The sequence below is a fragment of the Thamnophis elegans genome, chromosome 6, assembly GCF_009769535.1.
Source record: "Thamnophis elegans isolate rThaEle1 chromosome 6, rThaEle1.pri, whole genome shotgun sequence".
NCBI lineage: Eukaryota > Metazoa > Chordata > Lepidosauria > Squamata > Colubridae > Thamnophis > Thamnophis elegans.
In genome coordinates this window covers 15703922-15726242 of record NC_045546.1, presented here as the reverse complement: position 1 = coordinate 15726242, position 22321 = coordinate 15703922, and the positions used below count along the sequence as shown (strand labels likewise).

Sequence of the window (22321 nt, the reverse complement as noted above, 5' to 3'; positions counted from 1 at the left end):
GAAAAGTTTTTGGAAATGTGTAATTCATTTCTCCTGGACAAGGCAATAGCTTTCTTTCTTTTTAATTTACTATTCATGCTTTAAAAGAAAAACAAAGAGTGAACAAAAAGAAAAAAGAAAAGAAAAATAATAATTGTACAGAAATATATTTATAAGTGGGCAAAGGATAATCAAGTTTATACAGTTAGTAAATATTTGATTAGAAATTAACCATGAAAAACATTAAATTGCATTTAAATACATTAAGTTGTTTTAACCCTGAAGGTAAGAATTTAAATCACTATGACAGCTGCAACTTCCAGGAAAGTCACTTTCCCAATTTCTAAATATTTTATTAGATTCTTTCAATGCAGCAGAAGAAATTCCTGCTATTAAAGGAGGGATTAGCTTCAGTGATCCTTGAACCCAAATGTTCAATGATTACTACCCATTTACAGATATACCTTTCTTTAAAACCTCATCAGCAAATATATTATTACTTAAATGGGTCAATCTTAACATGAAATTTGTTGTAGCTATGAAATGATGATTACCAGAAGTGAAAATCATAGTCGGCTCCAACATTTTAGCAGCTAAGAATTGTTCTGCTGTTAAATATTGAACACTGTCAAGAAAATGAATTAGTACTGTAGTTGACCTATCACTCATTTCAAGACTTCACACAGTTCCATCGGAACACTGATAACACAAAAAATATAAATTGCTTTTCTATCCTTTGCTCAAGAAATAGAGGTTAGGATAACTTCTATTTTTTTTATGATTTTGTTCTCAAACTGGCTAACAAAACAGGCCAACATAACACTTCAGGGAGTCCACTAACCTATTCCATCAGTTTTCTTGTGGGAGAGTTAATTCGGATTTCTCCCATTTCTTTCATAGCAGCTGACTCAAAATGGTTATTTTTCCAGTATTTACAGTAACTCTATTATGGTAACTATGTTAGTACCAGTATTTGTACGGTACTGATACTGAAGTCTTTGTCTTGTCGTAGTAGTAGATAGGTCAGGGGTGCCCAAGCTTAGTAACTTTAAGACTTGTGGACTTCAACTCCCAGAATTCTGCAGCCAGCATGGCGGACTGGGGAATTCTGGGAGTTGAAGCCCACAGGTCTTAAAGTGGCCAAGATTGGACACCTATGAGATAGGCATTTTAACAATATAGAGAAGAATGGAGCATCTTCAAAGAAATGCCCGCATTGCTAATAGAAGCTTTAATGAAATATCAAAAGAATTTTAAATGCCAACTATCACTTCTTTTAGTATTTTGAAGTTTCTGTTTTTCAGACATGCTCCCTCCAGCATCTTAAAATCCAAAATAATTCTCATAATGAGCCATATAATGCAACCGCGTCTTACAATTTTTGGATTCATTATTTGCCTTACATGTATTTCCTGCCATTCCCTCAAGGAACTTTATCAAAATATTCCAAATGCTGACAAAATCTCTTTTACAGTCTGCTGCTTTATTCAATATTACAAACATTTCTTGATTGGAAAATCCTCAGAACCAAAGGAATGAGTTTTCCATTCTATTTACTACACACCTATCCTTTCCACTTATATACAAAGCCAAATATGTTGACCTCTATGGTGACCTATTCCATCACCGTTTACTCTCGTTGATCTTCCCATTTTTAGAGAAGTTACCATATTCATTTTCTTTTATCATAGTACATTGTGATGGTATGCTTCATGGGAGATTTTATGACTGCAGTGTAATACATTGTGCTGCAGCAAATTTTTGCATTCCGTACCAAAAAAATAATTGAGCTATTCTAAAGCATTTAAACATTTGTTACTGCAAAAATTCTAACTATGCCATTTCCAAATTAGAAGTTTGATTAAGTAAAGATGATATTTAAATTGGCTATCTAAATATTTCTTGTTTTTAGTATGCTACTGTGGAAGAATGAGATATCTAAACAGAAATGATCGGAACATCAACATAAAATCTAAAAGTTGCATAAGATACTGATCCCAGGCAGATTGTCCGTATGATTTTACATTTTAATAGAAAAGTACAAGGAGGAGACAGAATAGTCACAACATACCATCCAGACAATATACACAGTGCACCCATTTAACGTTGGCTTCAAATAAAGTGTATCTGAAATACATATTTCACTATGTACTGAAATATGAAAACTCGGCAGTTTGAATGAAAATAATATCAATATAGAACCTATGAAACTACAGCACAACTGTGGGGCTGGTTCGCTCTTTAATAGCCCTCCCTTCAACTTTCAATTAATTAATTTTTAACAGTGCTTTAATCCCCCTTGCTTCCTTTAAATTTTCAATTTTTATATATTATTTTCAAATTTTAATTTATTAGTTTTTTTAATTATTATGTACTGCCCAGAGTCATTCTATAAGGGAAATGGGGGCAAACATGTGATAGAGATGGTGGGTGGATGGATGGATGGATGGATGGATGGATGGATGGATGGATGGATGGATAGATAGATAGATAGATAGATAGATAGATAGATAGATAGATAGATAGATAGAAAGATAACTGTTCTGTCCCGTGATTCTAATAAATATTTAGACACAGGTTTGGCTGTCTGCCACAACTAAATAAGGAGATAAAGCCACCCCTTGGCTAGGAGCCTAGAGTGCTATCTTCAAGAAACCAAGATTAGACGGAATGCTTTCACAATGGCTAGTAAAGTGGACTGTTGTTTCCTGCAAAGATTCCCCTCCCGTCGCTCCACCTATAAGCTCTTTGGGAGGGGCCACAACACTAGTCACCTGTCCCTATTTCCTTCTATGATATCTTCTCCACAGCTGCTCCCTTCTCTTCTCAGCCCTACGCACACGCATATCAGGGAAAACTTCCCTCTGTTTCTCCTCACTGCTCCACTGCAGGTCAGATGTCACCTGGTGGCCAACAGACCTCTCTAGTCCCTGCTCTGATTCCAAACACCCTCCAGAGTCTTCTTCATCCTCCAGAGCAGTCCCATAATGGTCATCGCTGTCAGAGACAGCCAACAGCTCAGCCGGTCACTGCTGGGCCACAACAGATAACATTATGTTCTAAAAAAAACATTTTAACTTTTTTAGTCTATTTTCTCTTGGTAAAGGCCATAATTTTGTTTACTTTTTAAAAACTGTGATATGCACAGTATTTAATCCATTCAGCGACATTTTGGACTGTAATGGCATATAAGCTCTAGTGAATAAATGTGCACATGTACTCCCTGGAGTTTACTATATTCCTTTTAAAACTTTACTGTGACATTTTCCTTATCACAATGAGAGTCCTAATCTCCTCCCTTGCACCCACTGAGATTGCCGAAAGAACTGCATAAATGAGTATCAGCTTAAGTTTTTTTCCCCCTTCCTATTCAATTGTCTCAGTTTCTTGAAGAGTTGCCTGGACAAGTCCCTCCATTTTTCTTGGCAAGGTTTTTCAGAAGTGCTTGCCATATCCCCCTTTCTAGGCTGAGAGAAAGGTCAAGATCACCCAGCTGGCTTTGTGTGCAAGGCAAGACTAGAACTCTCAGACTCCCAGTTTCCAGCCTGGTGCCTTAACCATTGCACCAAACTGGCTCTCAATCTGTTAGGGAAATGGAATTCACTTCTAGCACTAGGGGAGACATGACAGCAGTGTTCCAATATCCCAGGGGCTGCCACAAAGAAGAGGGAGTCAAGCTATTCTCCAAAGCACCTGAAGGTAGAACAAGAAGCAATGGATGAAAAGTAATCAAGGAGAGAAGCAACTTAGAACTGAGGAGAAATTTCCTGACAGTTGGAACAATTAATCAGTGGAACAACTTGCCTCCAGAAGTTGTGAATTCTCCAACACTGGAAGTTTTAAGAAGAGGTTGGATAACCATTTGTCTGAAGTGGTGTAGGGTTTCCTGCCTAGGCAGGGGGTTGGACTAGAAGACCTCCAAGGTCCCTTCCAACTCTGCTATTGTATTGTATTGTAAATAGAAAGATACCTGTTACAACTAATCTGGTTAATTATTTACAATTCTATTGGTAATAAAACAGTGACAACCCTCTTCTCTTAAACATCCATATTTTGTGAATTGTTTTTAAATGCTATTTAACAGCTTTAAATAATGCATGCATGTAGATATAATTGTCCATATTCGTAAGGTAAGGGGAGGGGACAGCAACTCCTTCTGCTGCAGTGCGGAGAAGAGCCACACTGTGCAGGCGACTCCTCAGCGCTAGACTCAGGTCAGCGCGAGCCGCGGTCCCATTCCCCTCCTTCCTGAGCTAACATGAAGGGGACCATGGCTCTCATGCACAGTGTGGCTCTTCTCTGCAGCGAAGCGAAAGGAGTTGCTGTCCCCTCCCCACCACCGTGATCCTGGGGTATTTTGCTTGCATGCACAAGAAAGAGATGAAAGAGAAAAGGGGAGAAAAAGAGACAGACAGAGGGAAATGAAAGAGAGCTGGAAGGAGAGAATGGGAGAGAGGAAAAAGAGAGGGAAACAAATTAGAGAGAGAAGGGGGAGAGAGAAATGAAAGAGAGCCGAAGAGAGAGAATGAGAGAGAGAGAAAAGAGAGGGAAAGAAATCAGCGCTAAAAGCCACCCCCATCCTCCCTCCCTTCCTCTCCACAACCTTCCCCCAAAAGCTTTTTCCCAAATAATACCAGCAGCCATTTCATCTCCACCAAAGTAGATACATATACACACATGTGCATGGCACACACACGCACACCAAACAAAAAAACAAAATAAAATAAAAAATAGCAGAAATGGAGAAAGAAGTGAGATCTCCAGAAAATAAAAGAAGCAGGAAACTGGCTCATCCTGTAAAAAGGGAAATCAATGAAGAGATGAAGGTACATCTCTGTGCTCCCCCTTTATTGTCACTGTATCGCAAGCGAGAAAGGAAGAAAAAGGGAAGGGGGTAGCTGTGATGCCGTTGAGTCACAGGAAGAACGAGCACCCTCTACTATGAGGCAGGAGAACGGCGTGCCTAACTTAACGTCAGGAATTTTTAGGCTTTTAACCCTTGCTTAATCTGCTTGAGTAATCATAAAACGGCTAAAGTCAGACTAGATAATGAGGCACACCGTTCTCCTGCCTCATAGTAGAGGGCGCTTTTTTAAGCGGGCTTTTTTGAACAGTTAAGCAGAGTCATCCACGGTGAGGCAGCAGCTAGCTCAGCTTTTTCTTTTTACATTTTTTTTCTTTTCATGATGTGAGTGGTGAGGCTGTGCCTCCCCTGCCTCACCTGATTGCACATCACTGGGTACTGATCTAGGAGTGATTTTTTTCTCTCTCATTCTTTGGACTTGGTTTCAGCTCTAATTGGCTTTTCCATTTTGACATTAATTAGGCAGACAAAATTCAGAGGACAATTGGCTTGCTAATTTTATTCAGTTTTGCTATGCTTTTTTAAAAAATATGAAGCAAAGAAATGCTTGTTAGAAATCCCTAAGGAATCTACTAAAATGTAGCATGTGATTCTAAACAGAGGGACGTCACAAATGTGTGAACAAAGACATTTTTCAGAAATGTCTCGAAAAGAGTGTTTTAATTTATAAAAAAAACTTTACAGATCCTTTCTCTTCTTATCCAGCAGAACAATGGGAAGACAGGATTAGTAATTATAATCATCATTGTCTCAATAAGGAAATACTTGTACTACTGAGAAACATTTACATTTTCATGAATATACATTACTATAGTAGTAAGCACTTCTCATATTTAAGGAATCAATATGGTTTACACACCCGAAGCTGATAACCATTCAATATGTGCACAGACAGTTACCACATGCTCTGTTTGAGGTTCAGCTCTTTCATAACATGGAATGTTGCTAGTGAAGAGTTTTTGTTTTTTTTTAACTAAAATTTGGTGGAATATAATGTATGCCAGGATTTTTGGAAAACTGATTTAACTTACAATAAAAAGACACAGTCTCTTTATAAATGATATGTGCATTATTGATAGTAATTAACTTCTTCCCCACAAAACTCTACCAATAAGGAAAACTCTAAATCTTACCAAAGAACTGATCATTCGCTGAGAAGAACGTGCAATATTGGCAGGCAAGCCAAAAAAATCAGGCTTGTCATCTTCTGGAAGGCTTTCAATCACATGGCGATAATCCTATGTAGAAAGTAGTAACAGTAAACATGTGTAAATATGTGGCTTATATATTTTGGAAATAAATTTTAGATTATTAAATTAATAATCCTTTGTTCTGACCTAGGCTTCACAAAATCACAAAGCAGACTCCTTGTCCCAACAAAATCCTTTTTATTAAGCTAATGTGAATTCCTCTCATTCACCTCTAGCAAAGTCCCAGCAAACAGTCTTTCAAAGGTGAATTTACAACCACAGACATTATCAGGCTTGGAAAGCTGCCAGGCCCATATCTTCCAAAAACAATGATGTAGAAGAAAATACTTGGTAAGGAGTCTCTCAGAGTCACAGACAAATCTTTACACTAATTAAGCGTATTAATTGTCTCCTGCAAACTCCGCTCCCCTTTTGCTCCTCTTTATTCCTTATGGGAGGGCCCATTCATTCTCCGACTCCAAAGGCAGCTGATATATGTCGGAAGTCCCTGGCCCCATCTTTGCCTCCGATGCAGAGCCCTCATCAGAGCCTTCCACAGACTCCAGGATTGGCCAATGTTCCTCCCCAACCTCCTCACTGTCTGAGTCTGCCATCAGCTCCACTGGCCGGCCAAAACAATCATAAGGAATTACCTAAATCTAACAAGGTGCTGGACAATGATTGATGCATCTTTAAAAACTAAGAAAAAACAGAAACTATTATTAAGCTTATTATTCAACTAGTGAATAATAGTTGAACTATTACTCAACTTTATTATAAGTTAAAAGTATAGCTGAAAGAAGTGTGAAACATGAACTCTGAAAAAGGCAGATAGGAATAGGATGGATTCTTTTGAACTGTAATGCCGGAGGTGACTATTATGCATCCCATGGATTGGAAACAAAGACGTCCTAGATTGAGCCTCACCAAATGAACGACTTGAAGGCAAGATCACCAAACAGAGGATGTGATACTTCGGTCATGCCATGAGAACTGATTCACTTGAAAAGTCAATCATGCTGGGAGTGATCAGTGGGAAAAATAAAAGGGGTCACCCTAGCATCAGCTGGCTGGACACTATAAAGGATGACACTGGGATGACCATGGTGGATCTGAAGCAGGTGGTCTGAGACAGAGGGGCATGGAGGGTGCTGATCCATAGAGTGGCCAACTAAATGACTGTCAACAATGATTTTAAAATACATGCTTTTAGTTTTGTTTCTTGGTTAACAACAACGTTAAAGGGGGGCTTAAAACTGTGGCTCCTTTCATGTTCAAACTCTGTGTATATGTGTGCATCTGAGAGGCTGTGCTTGGAAGTTCTGACAATGCAACTGACGTGGTAGTTACTAAAAAGTTCCTGTTTTAATCAGACATGTCTGGCTTATGAGGCAATAATTTTTAACAGGTCAGTAGATAAAACACATCATCAATAGCATCAATAGCTACTTTGGGAATCAAAAACAACAATATTCTACCATTTTAATAAAGCCAAAGAGAATTAATTTTAGCGTGACCATCTGATAAGTAGGGAACATACTTACCAATATATTGCAAGAGCTAGGTAGAGAAATAGAATAAGGAAATCTGCTCATCTTCTTGCCCCGGAAATTTGAGTCAGCAATAACTCTGGAGTTAAAAAATTGTTCCAGGTAAGATCGCAGGACCCTCATATCAAAGTAATTATCTATGCGACCTCCATAAATAGCATTTTCCAATAAGCCATGCACAAACTCCCACTGAAAATCTTTGGTACCTGAAATGAGTAAATATAAAGCAGGTTACAAAGTAGCACAATGATTTGATGGTAGATTATTTTTAAACTTGAACTTAATGTAGGAAAGCAATAAATTCTGCTCCCATATGACTCATATCTATGCAGATGACTGAAGGCTTTCATTTAATTGTGACGTTCTCCACATTATACATCCTTATGGAGCCCTAACAACATTGCCTAATGGATTCTAGTCAGTTGCCTCTTTCCTTATATTCCCTCAAAACTGCTAAATATATGCGTAAATAAATATAAAAAACTACAATTGGACAACAGTCATAGTTATGAGAACAATTATATTAATATCTTTATTTATTCAGAGCCATACTTTATATATATAACTGTTCATATAACTCTTAGCTATGAGCTCCAGATTGTTGTACAAAGATTTTCTTATATAGAATAAACTCATGAATCATTAATGTGTGTACACTCCTGCATTTTTTAATAATTAATTTGAAGCCAACTTTCAAGAGCAATAAACATCATAATTAATAAAGTACCTACATATTTATTGTTTCAGAAAGCTAAGCCAGATAATGGAACAAGGGTTCCTTAAGGATATGACGACTCACCATCAAAGAGTCTGTCAATAATATCATATCCTGCACGAAGATCAGATAAAGAAAATTCATAAAATTTGGTCCATCCCTTGAGAAAAAGGATTAGCACATGGTAAATATTAAATGTCCATGTCACATATCACTTAAAAAAATATTCAAAGGCATCTATGCCAAATTTCATATGAAAAACTTAATGGAAAGCAGAATAAAATAATTAAATGCCAAGTAAATTAAATTCTCTTGGGAACTGTCAACTTTTACACACACACACACACACACACACACACTCGCTCTGGCAGAAGAAGCATGCTCCAGATCCCATTGACCAAGGAATTGTGTCTCGTGGGGTCAAGAGAAGAATCTTTTCTATCATGGCTCCCACCCTTTGGAATATCATGCCTCCCCCCCAGTTAGATTTGCCCCTTCCCTCTTGACTTTGAGAAAGAACAAAAACCCATAGTTTTGCCTACTGGCTTGGCATCCACCATTTTGGAGGTGGCTAGTAGATTAGTACAGCATCTCACCTCCACCTTGTCTAGGCATTGGTTTTTTAATCTGTTTTAATATTAATTTAATTGCTTTAGCTTTTAATGCCTAATCTTATAAATGCTTTATTCTGTTATTTATGGTATCATAAGCCGTCCAGGGTCACTTGGTAGATGGATGGGCAGATTACAAATTTAATAAATAAATAACATAGATTTCCATGGACACAGTATATATTTGGGAAGGCAAACTTTTTGATTCCTAGTGTAGGTTACTGGAAGACGGGTTTCCAGTCCTTTTTTAAAACTGTCAGGCTTTCAAATCAAAGACTTCTCACTGAAGTAAACAAAAATCCGAATCAGGCTGCTGGTGAGATATGTGGGTATACAGAATCTGCATCTCAAATTCTTCGTTCCTGATGAATCAGCTCAACATTCTTAATTTTCCATGAGAGTTAGCAGTGAAAAGCCTATTATCTATCACACCCAGGCCAGTTGATCATACCCGACAATATATGTCAGGGGGAAAAATAAGTTTGGTGGGAAGATGTTTTTTTAGCCTGTGGCCCGTAAGCTACAGATTCTCTATCTTCAAAGGTACTTTTGCAGAATTTACATAAATGCTGTAGAGTTGGAGAAGGCTAAATTAATTTTATAAGGCTATAGAACAGGTCTTCTGTTTTGGTGGGAGGAAAAAAAATCTTTAAAGTTCAAAGGGGAACTTAAGATACCAAATATGTAGGATGTAATTAATTAGAAAAGGACAACATAAGATAAACTCAGTTTTATGAAAATAAAAATTTAAAAAATACTTATTTAAACCACCACGGCCTCAAAGCATCAATTTTGAAAAATGAACCCTTCTTCCCCCACCATCTTTAAGGCACTTATCCAAAGCAAACAAACAGTAAGCATTTAAAATATACACATGCAGCGATTTGAAGCAACTTCAATCACCTAAAAAGGAAGTTTGGAAAAACAAGCATCAATTCTGACTCTTTCATAGTTCATTTTAGCACAAGTAAATGGGTGAAGTTAATAAGATTAAATCAAAGGAGTTGAAGGTACAATATATAACAATAGGTATGATGTAAATAATTTCTTTGCAGTACTTAGCAGAAATAGTTTAAACAGAAGGAAAAAAACTGAATTAAATTAGACTTTATCCCCTTTAGGTGTTTATAGTATTATAGCCTTTATTTTCAGAATTGGTTTTTATGATCTCAGCAATCAAGAAAGCAATTACTATCCACAATAATTGTTAATACAGGGAAGAATCATGAATAGCACAACAGTACATTAAATGAGAAGGGAAAAAAAAATAGTAGCAATTAAAACATTTTTTTACCTGAGGGATATAATTCCTTCGTTCTTGACAAGCAGCATGAAACCAAGCCAGGCTAAAAAGAGCATGAGCTCGAGCTAAATTACCCTTTTTACTAATTTGTTCTGGCGTCCAAGATTCATATGTTCGCATTAGGTTCTTTTTGAGGCCTGGAGGTGCCTGGAAGAGAAAATAATCTCTTACCATAGCATTAAAGTATGGTGACTGGTATCACAAAGAATGCAAGCAAATGTCTGCTTGTACTGTATAGCTTTTCCCACTTTCTTTTTAGTTTAGTTTATTGCATATGTTGGAAAGAGAGGCTGCAGGAAGCTGCAATGGGGCCGAGGAAGCGAATGGCCCCACAACTAAAACATGCTTTTCAATGGATAGACAAGGTTATAGTGGAGAAAAAGACAGACTGCATTCCTCTGTAATTTGGGCTGCAATCCCATGTATTAAATGACACTGTGTGGAATTGTAATTATTTTGCCAATAAGGCTGGAATTCCTTAGAGTTTCAAATCTTACTTCGTATGTTATCTTCAGACTTGATTGGAGTAAAATGGGAGAAAAGCTGGGATGGACTTCAGCTGTCAACCAAAGACGAAACCCAGGCTGGGGCTGTAGGTTATTCAGCTCCTATTGTAAAAGAATTGATGCTCAAAATGCAAAGAAATGATTTACATTCTAATGTCAAATTGCTCTCTGAAAAATATGGACAACAATTAAATTTAATATACTGAAATATGATAATAGAAAGACAAATCAATTTCATCATAAATTGAACAATCCTTTTTATATCCCTGACACGAGATGATTATATTCTCTTTAACTGATTGTTTGAGAAAAATCATGATTTGCAACCACATTTTGTCTTCTGCTTGATTATTATTTTCTGAGTCAAGATGTCAAAGGGAAGAAAGGAATAGAAGATATACAGTATATAGAAATAAAAAATTCATATATGGTCAAAATGAGAAACAATGTCTTCCAAAAGCAATTTTTGTTTTTATTATTTGAATATCACGAATTGAAGGATTTATGCCAACTGTAACTATATTTTTTTGCCAGTTAATTTTTGAAATATAAATATATTTATTTGGTATGAACTACAAGTTACCCCCTGAATGAATCATCTGTGGCTTTTTAAAATATTTCAAAAGTATGCTAACATCCTTTTACCAAACTCTGCCTTTATTATAAATATCACTGTAACGAGGGAGTTTCTATTTGTAATACACACATTTCCAGGGGAATAATTTTAGGGAGTAGAACAAGTTGACATAATAACAAAATAATAATTTGTTTAAAATAGCATGCTCCATTTTCTACATCATCACATAGATTTACATTGCTGTAACTTTTACAATAAGAGTTGCCTCAAATACACTTGGGAGCAATTGGCAAAAGGGATACAACTCTGCTAAACCATACTTCTGAGATTTTAGAAGTACTACACCTGAATAAATTACAAATCCTTTAATCTGTTTAGATTTAAAATAAATCACAAATGCTAATTTGACATGCACAGTACACAGTAAACTATAGGGCAGCTACCCATTAATCACTGATGACTACTTTTCCAAGGCACAAATGTCAGCGAGTCTCCAAAACATAGGAACACTTCTTTAATTATTGTGAGACTGTAGAACTGGGCTACAAACAACAATAGCTCACTATACTGACCTTCCTTCCTTCCTTTCGTCCTTCCTTCCTTTCCTCCCTAGTGGAGCAATCAAAGCTGGGAAATAATTTAAGAGGAAACCAGTTGGGGTGGCATGAAGACTCAGTGGTTAAGACCCTGGGTTTATGAGGTGGAAATCTAATGGTCATGCACTGAGGCAAGCACCCATCTTCTCTTAGCTCCTGCCCGCCTAGCAGTTCAAAAGCATGCAAATGTGAGCAGATAAAGAGGTACCACTTTGGTGGGGAGGAAACAGTACTCTGCCACCTCATGCTGGCCATCTGACCATGGAAGCATGTTTGGACAGAGCTGGATCAATGGCCTTGAAATGGAGATGAGTTCTGACTCTATAGTCGATGATGACTAGTGGAGTAAAATCTGCCATGGTGGCACAGAGATTAGAGTGCAGTACTACAGGCTACTTCGGCTGATTGCTGGCTGCCAGGAGTTCGGCAGTTCAGGTCTCATCAGCTCAAGGTAGACTCAGCCTTCCATCTTTCCGAGGTCAATAAAATGAAGACCCAGGTTGTTGGGGGACAATATGCTGCCTCTGTAAACCACTTAGAAAGGGCTATAAAGGACTATGAAGCAGTATACAAGTCTAAGTGCTATTGCTAAGTGCTGTTACAGGGACATCTTTCATTTCCTTTTATCCTTCCAGATACAAACAAGGTGGCTAGAGAGAATGTGAATACACAGCTATATAGCAGGGAGAATGGTGGTTTCCCAATTACTGTAAGGTTGGAACATCTGTGCATTTTTTCTTATCAGGTAAAAGGTAGCAACACTTCAAGAAGCAGAGACTCAGAGGAACAAACCTTCTATAATATACTAACGTATATATATGATGCTAAATTATACACACATACATACATATGTGATCTATCCACCATTTTCCAATAAATATGAGTAGGAATCTCAGAGAATCTAATTTTCTCAGTGGCAAACAGTTGCTATAAGAATCATATTCTTGGTTTCCATTTATTTATTAGTTAAGAATTAAAAATCAGCAAGACAACTATGATTTAATTAATTTGTAATGGTTTGAGATAAATTGTGAATGTCACCAATCCAATCGATCCCTAATAATCCTTGCATTCTAATGTAAATTAACAACTGGAATTTTTTGCTACACAAGAACTTTACCACAAAACTCTAAAAAGGGTTATCTAAACTTCCCACTGAGTGCAATGTAACTCTCCTTCAGGAAAATGTGAGAGGATTGCAAACTATTACTTTTATGATTCTTTTATTAATTTGGGGGGTGGAGGTTTGTTCTTGGAGCTTGTGGGTTAGTTTCCTAATGTTTCATTACCAGGCTACAATAGATAATGTCTTCAACAAAATTTAGGGGATGTCAGTCAGTGTTCTTCTGCTTAGAAGGGCTTTGTGTAGTTGGTCTTGTGACGGGGCGGTCATGTCAAGTTAGGATCACGTCAGATCAGGGTCTTGTGATGGGTCAGGTGTGGGTCGTGTCTGGTCAGGGTCTTATGATGAGTCTTATGATGAGGAGGTCATATCAGGTGAGGGTCATTGGGAAGTGAACTTCTGGTTGGGGGAGTTGCATGGGTTGGTTAAGGGTTGATGCCATCGCTAGTAGGCTGTGGTTGATTTGAATTCTACAGGGCTCATAGGTTGGTTGTATGTCAATGTGTTTGCTGATGGAATTGTTTGTGGAGTTTTTATTCATTTTATTAAGTTGACAGATGATTTGTCCTGAGCACTACAGTAACATTGATAATGTTTTTTTTCCCCATTTGCCACAAAAAAACAGCCTAAAAATTACTGAAGTCTGCAAAATATCTTACCTTTTCCAATATAGGCAGCCACGATACAACAAGGTGCAAATTCTTCAAGCACAACCATTCTCCATTCCGGGCACAATCTTTTACCATCTGAATAGCTAGATCAGCTTGACCTTGGCCCATGGCCACCTACAAAATATAGTGGTATATTGTTCTTTAACCATAGTTAAAAAATGTATATATTTGTAGGCGTCTTGCAGATTAAGCATTGAAGTACTGAATTTTAACACTGCGACTACTACATTATGACATTGAAATTGTAATAATGGCACAAAATGTCAAGTGTGAAATGACTGCCGTTTATATGTGGACAATTTTGGATCATATTTGTAATTAATGGAAATCATTATGTGGTAGTCTCATAGAAGATGAATTATCTCATACATAATATATAATGGAGGCAGCATATCAATTAAAATATCATTGCCATTTATCTTGTATCTTTATTATCTCTAGAATTGTTTCAGTATAGCTTATAAAGAGGAGAAAGGTCTTTTTTTTTTAAGAAGAAAACATATTATTTGTCCTTCTCAATCCTAACCCTAACCAGCCTGTATACAGTTGTGTGGCTCAGCAGCAACATGTTGATTGGCCTGTTTGTCTGAATCTGGAAGTTCTACATGGACTTAGTCCTGTTATTCTGCACAACCTTCTGTAGAATCTCCCATCTGGACATCGGAGGATCTGGCTCATACACCTTGCAGATATTCCTGTAAACAGCATCAGCTATTTGACTGTGTCATTCAGTGTATGCTCTTCCTGCCTACCTCTTGCATCCTGCTGCAGACTGTGTTGAACTGTCTCTGGTACACCTCAGATCCTGTCTAGTGTGGTAGAACCATGCTTCTATGGCTCTGGGCCAGTTTTTGTGCTGCTATGATCAATGCCGCAGTGCTGCCTTTTAGTCCAGACCTTTCTATCCACTAGTAGGACTTCCAATGTTTTCCACCTCAGCTATCTGTTGATGGTACACTAAAGATGTGTATATGCATCAATGTATGTATGCATATGTGTGTGTATGTGACACATACACACATAAACACACCAAGGAGCAAGTGTAATCAATCAACAAATTGTGTGTTCTACCCAAGAACCAGAAACATGGGGAGGAAAGCATTTCCCTTCAACTGATGCATGACAGTGATTCACCTGGTGGTAGCATTCTCCATTTCTTTCAGTGCTTGCAAGCTCCTGCAATTCTTGAGAAGGATCAGCACCAGGGGAAATAATAATCAAGATTGGTTCGATTTCTAATGTTTCTTTGTACAGGCGTTTCAGATTGAGTGGGGGTGGTGACAGCTCTTTAATCCCTAGAAACGGAAAGCATTTATAATAAAAAAGTAACATAGAATTCCAATAAACCCACAAATACATTTTGAGTTGTTATTGTCATCTGAACTGTTCACAGAACAGAACTGCACTGAATATTCTCAAGCTCCTTGTCCCTATATAAATCTTTGATATGGATGCTTTATAAAATCAAAATAATCACATAGTAAATCTATGATAGTTTGGATATAGACACATCTGCAGACCCTTGTTTTTGCTGACACTGCAAATGATAACTTTAAAAACTTTTTAAAAAGCTGAAGACATTAGATAAAAATACTGTAATTCAAGTAAGTGCTCATACAAGTTCCAGAAATGCAAGGCAGATCCATTTTGGAAAACTCAATTTTAACAAAACATTTGTATTGTAAAATACACATTCTTTATAAAGATGTCTCCTAATAACAATTACCTGCTAAAACCACTGTAGTACAAATGACAGAATATCTGTTTAATATTTTTAAAACCCTAATAGAAAAGAATATCTGTCACTCAGGATTGAATTGTGGAGCCCTTGGTGCTCTCTGAGTTGGTTGTTGGTGCTCCGAGTTGCCTGCTGGCAGACACTTCATTACCCAGCTAGCAACATAATCAGTGTAGTTATGTTACCTAGCCAGGTAATGAAACAGCTGCCAGCAAACAACTAAGCTCAGAGACCACGAAGCATTCCACATTTTTCAAACTATTTTGAGAAAGCACAAAGTTCTAATTTAAAGTAAGCATCCATAGATAACACAAAAGACAGCAGGACAAATAAAATATTAGTATAAAAATATGAAGTAGAAAAAGGAGCTACATACTAGGGCTATGTTTTAAACAATTATTTGGAGATATGCTTCAGAATTCATATGTGTGCAAGCTTGCACCTCTCTGCTACTTAGTAAAGCTTCCATAGATGCTTCAAAACTGCATCTACTTTAAAATGAACATGCCTCAGTCTATCTTTTCTTTTCTTTATCTTGATTGTTTATACCCTGCTTTGGCTGCCAGAGTCTTTGCTGATTCAATTAATGGCATAGGGACAAATTATTTGTGGGACTTCTACCTATGCCTATTTTGTCCATCAGATCTCCAGGACAGACATGATATGACTCCTTTCTATTAAAGAATATCATCTGACTGAACCAAGGGAAAAAAACTTTTGCTGCAATGGCAACATCATTCCCCTGGCAGATTAGATTAGCTCCAATCCTACTGACTTTTCATAAGGTCTTGGACTTAGCTATGTCTCTGGGCATGGGGATTGGAATGTATGGCAGAGACCATGAGATGATTATGTTGATTTGATTTGATTTATTAAATTTCTATGCCATCCATCTTCCCTACAACTTTGGGTTATGTTGATGGATGTTATCATGTATTTATTGTTATGTTGCTGTATTTTTAGCTGTCATTAGCTACCTAGAGACAAAATAACGTACTATGATGTAACGTAAGGTGACATAATTTATTACGACTTGTTTACCACCTATAACAGTAATACATGCATGTGAAAGCCTGTGTTATTTTATACATTACTCTTTAGATAAATTAAAGTGGAAATATATACCTTACTATATGTGTTCTGAAAAATATAGCAACTCACCCAAAGTTTTACAAGCAAAAAGAGCCATTGCACTCTGTAGCCTATCTGGCCTGACAGCCTGGACCACAAGGACCTGCAAGTAAAAATGTTCACATTAGGCTCCTCAGCTGATTAGCAAATATCATCAAACACTTCCACATGGTTGGCGCAAAGAGTTGGACGAGTGAAATGTATCATAAAGATGAGCATTTTTAAAATTACAGTTTTCTAAAAAATGTTATAAAAGCTGCTTCCAATATTATTTATGCAATAAATTAATCTACTGTTTAATTAGTAGCGGAGATAAACAATGGAAAATAATAACCCTTATACAATTATGCATGGTATGCAAAAATGCACAGAGTAAAAAATTCCTGGAACTTAGAAATATGCAATATATTTAGGGAAATTATTTTGGATTAATTATTCCCAGATTTCTCTTTACCTGGGCTGGTTGCCATTTAAGAGACAACAGACTCACTCAGTGCTATCTCTTCCATTCTTTTCTCAGCCTCCCTACAATCTTTCACAGCAAGGCTGATTTCAATTTTGATACAGCAGACCATCAACTCAATTCCAGACAAATATGGCAATATTTCTAGCACTTGTCTTTCATTTAAGAAAGTTTTCTGGTTGATTTACTCTTGACATTGAGCAGTTAAAAGAAACATTTCTCTTATATTTCATACTTCAGATCTTAAGATACAGTAGATATCTAATGAGGATAGCACATTCCTTAGTTAATATTAACAGATAATGTATTATTTATAAAAGCTTAAGTGCAGGGCATGAATGAGAAGGTATAGAAATTATTTAAATGCAGTCATCAGCACTGATCAGCCTCTTTAACAGAGACAATTCCAATTAAAATCTGATTAAATTGGCAGTTCTTAATCTATGATTACTAAATGAATATACAGTATTAATTGTGCTGTTCAATCAGTTAATATTTTACTTTCCACTTTATTAAATGGCAGCTTCAGTGAGCTGGAAAAAGCTAGCCAGGCAGTTAAATTTAGGGAAAATAAGCCAGCCTGTAGGAAGGATAGCAACATTTTCAATGGTTACACAGTAAACTTTCGGTTGATATGGGTGGGTTGATATAAAACATAGGTATGACCATTTACTGAGTAGATGTTTAGGCTAAGATCTCTTTGGAATGCATAGTTCAAGCACATATCTATTCTGAACTACAAAGAGCAAGAAAGAATATAAACTTAAATTCATGATTAATTGGATGGCTTATGATTTTAAACATTTTTAAAAATAGTGAAAAGTACAAAGATATGGATTCTGAATGTGGAACAGTCAATGTTTTGATACTGTCATGAATAGATCTTGGGAAGAAATAAGCAAGGGAAGAAAGAATAAAAGAAACAAAAATGAAATGATAGGAGGAAAAGCATACTATAATATAGATTATTCCCCCAGATGGAAAGCTTACATAAAAAAGCAGATGTGATGGCTGCTTGGAGCAGATTGAAAAGAATTTCATTATAAAAGTGCCAAAAGTCTGTGAAGTTGAACTAATGGGAATTATGAAGAAAAAAGTTGCTCAGTAAATTGATAAAAGAGGCTGTTGATGAGGAAAAAAAAAGTAAGAGAAAGATTTCTGCAAAAAAAAAAAATTGAAACAAATTTAACAAAATATTCTTTGTCGTATTTACTAGGTGCCAAAAAGATTCCTTAAAAATACTGGCTAATAAATTAACTGTGTTGGAAGTGTAAACAGAATGGGGGAACACTTACTCATAGTTTTCCTCAATTTACTTTGATATCTATACACTTGTTAATCTGGCATTATAAAGATCAATGTAATTTAAAAATGTGAGTATACCAGAACATTGAGTATGGGAAGCAATAGAAATGAGCCCAGATTTACAACTTGCAATCAGTCTACGCTTATTTTATGTTTAAGAGCTGGATGTATCATGGAAAGTGTGATCAATATTATCAATACCATGAAAAGTTGAATAGTATGAATTTAATGTGGTCAAGATCTGGAAGTTAAGTTGAATAAGTTCTCGTAAGCATGCTTTTGCTTGCCTTCATTTTTCCCCCCTGATTTTTTTTTGGGGGGTGGTGGTATATTGAACCAGGGTATATTGACTCCCTGGAGAAGAGCCTAATGCCGGGAAAGACTGAGGGCAAAAAAAGAATGACAGAGAATGAGGTGGCTGCGAAGCAGTAGGCGAGAGCTTAAATGGACTCCAGAGGATGGTAGAGGACAGGAAGGCCTGGAGGAATGCTATCCATGGGGTTGCAATGGGTCAGATATGACTTCACAACTAACAACAACAACAATATTGAACTAATATTTTAAAAGAAAAAACAAACGCAGTAACAGTCAAAATGGTGAAGCTTCTGGTTATAGGAAGGCTATTCACCTCAGGTCTACTGTAAACAAATGGACTACTTCATGTTTCTTTGGACCTGTTCTATTCATCTGTTCTTGCAAAGTATATTAAGCCAGCTGGTTAAGAAAGTGACCAGAAGGCAATCTTATCTGTAATTCAAATTTAGAATCCAATTCAACGTCAGCAATTTACAGAATCAACTTTACAACTCTCTTGACATCACTGCAGAGACCAGAACTTCTTGTAAAAAAATCAGCTGATGTTTTCAGTCTTCACGTTATTAAGATGGATACTTAAAATATTCACATTTTCAGCCCTGGCTCAATCAATGTTTTTTAACTGAGAATACCAGTGACTGAATAAGAGATGTTAATATGGAAGGCTTGTACATTCAATTGGTGACTTATGGATCCTTCATAACGGGGGGGGGGGGAGGATGGCGGGAGGAAGCATCGAAAACTGCTTGACAAAATGAAAGATTTGAATCTACAGCTCCAGTAGGCTCACATTTAACAAATTAAGTCACATTTTTTTTGGTATTTTATAAGATTTATTACGCCAAAGAAACTGCAAAAGCATGCTTTGAATAAACATGAAATCCAGCAGTGTAAGAGAAAAAGGATGTGGAAATATTCTGCCTTCTCTCCTCCCCTACCACCCCACCTCCAAAGATTTGCATATGATTTATACTTGTCTAAAATTGTAGTCGAAAAATACCTGCTGAAATAGAGACATTCTATTTGCTATAATAGATGGAAATTCTTGTTCACACACTGAGCTCCGTGAGAAAGGCTGCCACAATGCTTCATCTTGAAAGCAAACCATTTGATACAAAGTTGGGAGAGAGATCTATAAAATAAATCAACAGGTTTACATGTAAGAGGGGAAAAATCTATTTTTTTTATGCTGAATTGAAAAAATTAATTAACTGTCATATAATTTTAATTCTCAAACCATGCATTCATTGCACTTCTGTAAAACCATACTGAAATAGTTGTTTTCATTAATTTTCAAGGAATGGTTGTCATGTGGCTTAATAAATGTACCTGGTGTGTTGAGACAATATAACAATTGTAAAACCATATGTGTAGAAGTGGGGTTTCTTGTATTAAAGTAGAATTCCAATCAAAACCTCAGTGGGAGCCTGGATAAATCAAACTAGCCTATTTTCATAAAGCTAAATGTTATATTTAAACCCTTTCCTTATATCTAATCTCAAAGAGCTTGCATATTACATATTTATATATCAAAAAAGACAATATATGTAGTTCAGGCTAAATTATGGAGCTCTTGGTGCTCTCTGAGCTTGTTTGCTTGCAGACATTTCACTGCTCAACTAGGAAACACCATCAGTGTAAGTGAATGGGGGTATGTGCGGGGTGTTGCATCTTGTTTAGATACAACAGCTTCCCTGCCAGTGTTGAAGGGGTGTGATTTTTCCCCTTGATAGTGCTAATTTTCAGGGTATTTTTGATACCTTTTGTTTCTATTACAAATAATGGAATTATGAACATATTTATTAATAATAGTCTAGGTTCATTGAAACATATTATATGTGTAATTTTTTTTCTAAATAAGCAGAACAGAACATAGAATACTAGATTTATAGGTAGATCAAATATGTTATTTTCAAACATATTTCTAATCATATTATTTGGTCCATACATAGTTGTTTAAAGGTTATTCTGAAACATCAACAATAAAGAACAGATTTAGGATTTTAAAGACCTTTGAGAGACAACACAATACATCAGCTACCTTACTTCTTTAGGGGCTCAGCTTAAAGTGTTGATTTTGGTTTTTGAATCTAGCTAAGCATGGCAAAATGAAGATTAAAAAAGGAACCTAATATGGTTTTTTTTAAAAAATAGACAAGGTTTTCAAAATTCAACTACAATTATTGGAAATGACCATTGTGAAGCATGACATGAAGGTTATAAATATGGCCCAAAGTTACTTTTTAAATATTTTTAATTCACATAATTTGAGAATTAGGGAAGAAGGAGAAACACTATTAACAGAGGCATTTTTAAAATTAGCTAATTACACATCACACATTAACATATATTACTGACCCTCCCAAATGATCAATTTCTGCATCATTAACTTGAAAACAAAGATGCTACTATGGAAGGGAAAAATAATGCATGACTATGATTTCAGGGTACAGATGTTTGGAAGTAAAACTCAGGGTTTTTTAGAGTAAATTATTTTTCTGTAGAAAAAAAATATCAGAACTGTACCTTTAGAGTTGCCACTGCCCAGCTTCTTTCTTGTTCTATCCAAGAGGGAATCTGATCTCTGATGCTTTTGGTGGAATCCTGAATGATACAAAAATAAATTTTATTGCAAATGTTATAGGGCATGTATGTAAGGAAGCGAAACAAAATATTATTTGGTTGTGACAACCATTACTCCCAGGGCAATCACAAATGACTTGGTCAATCATTCAGCAGGCATTTTTCAGTTCTCCCAGTTGTCACAAAAGAGACTGTCCCGTTCTGTTCAGATCTTTGCCAAATATATCTGTGAGCCTTAAGATTTGTCAATAAACATTAAGGCCAAAACTCTGATTTCTAAGACAGTGACAATACTAATGAATACATGATTCATCAGTCTTCTTTTTTTAAAAAAAGTCTGCTTCTCTTAGACTAGATCCCTCTCATCCCTCTCCCTGCCCCATGAATTAAATTTTAAATGTCAAGACTCTCGTTAGCATTCACCATGAAAATATTCAGAGTTTGTGACTGTTTCTTTTGCAGGACCAAATCTGGTTTGGGTGTGATGGAGAGGGATGGTGAGAAGTCAGGAAAAGAAAGATCGAGCTGAAAGTCAGCCAGATCTGGCTGCAGACTGCAGAGAAAAACGATCTGGGAAAAACTTTCCCAATGTGTTGTTGTTTTTCCCCAAAACACCCCCCTAAAGTAAACATTTATCACTAATAACAAAATTATGAAAGGTCCCATATAACTTCTCCTGATAGCACAAACAGATTGTTATCGTTGAAAGAACCAATAACAGTTAATATTCAAACATTGATTATTTTATTAAATATAAAAGTTTCTGTTGAAGAGAACAGAATTATGTTCTTATTATGGCAGAGAAATAATCTATGACAGACTATACTTTTTGTCATTGTCAGAAAGATAATGTTAGATGGTACTTTTGCTCGGAAAAAAAAGGTGTTAAGTGACACTTACTGATTTTCTTAACATATCTCCAATGATTACACCGGTAAATGTGTCCCATTCCTGTAAGAACAATACAATTTTTAAAATGCTAAAATTTAATGGAAATACTCAAACTACAGTCAAGGTTGATGTTTTCAAAGAGAAAATGGAGACATGACTAAATGGGCGTACTTGGAATTAGAAATGCCAATTTTAATTTACTTTCCTACT

The 22321-nt window shown here is 36.3% G+C and overlaps 1 protein-coding gene across 1 annotated transcript in view; it reads right to left on the bottom strand.

The window, feature by feature from the left end:
• Positions 1 to 22321, bottom strand: part of DYNC2H1 (dynein cytoplasmic 2 heavy chain 1) — a 165073-nt gene that overhangs the window by 42500 nt on the left and 100252 nt on the right. Inside the window, 11 exon segments of the mRNA XM_032220187.1 lie at positions 5977 to 6081; positions 7578 to 7789; positions 8383 to 8458; positions 10204 to 10359; positions 10710 to 10820; positions 13674 to 13799; positions 14820 to 14980; positions 16585 to 16657; positions 19638 to 19769; positions 21164 to 21241; positions 22121 to 22171. Coding sequence (XP_032076078.1) covers positions 5977 to 6081; positions 7578 to 7789; positions 8383 to 8458; positions 10204 to 10359; positions 10710 to 10820; positions 13674 to 13799; positions 14820 to 14980; positions 16585 to 16657; positions 19638 to 19769; positions 21164 to 21241; positions 22121 to 22171 — 1281 coding nt within the window.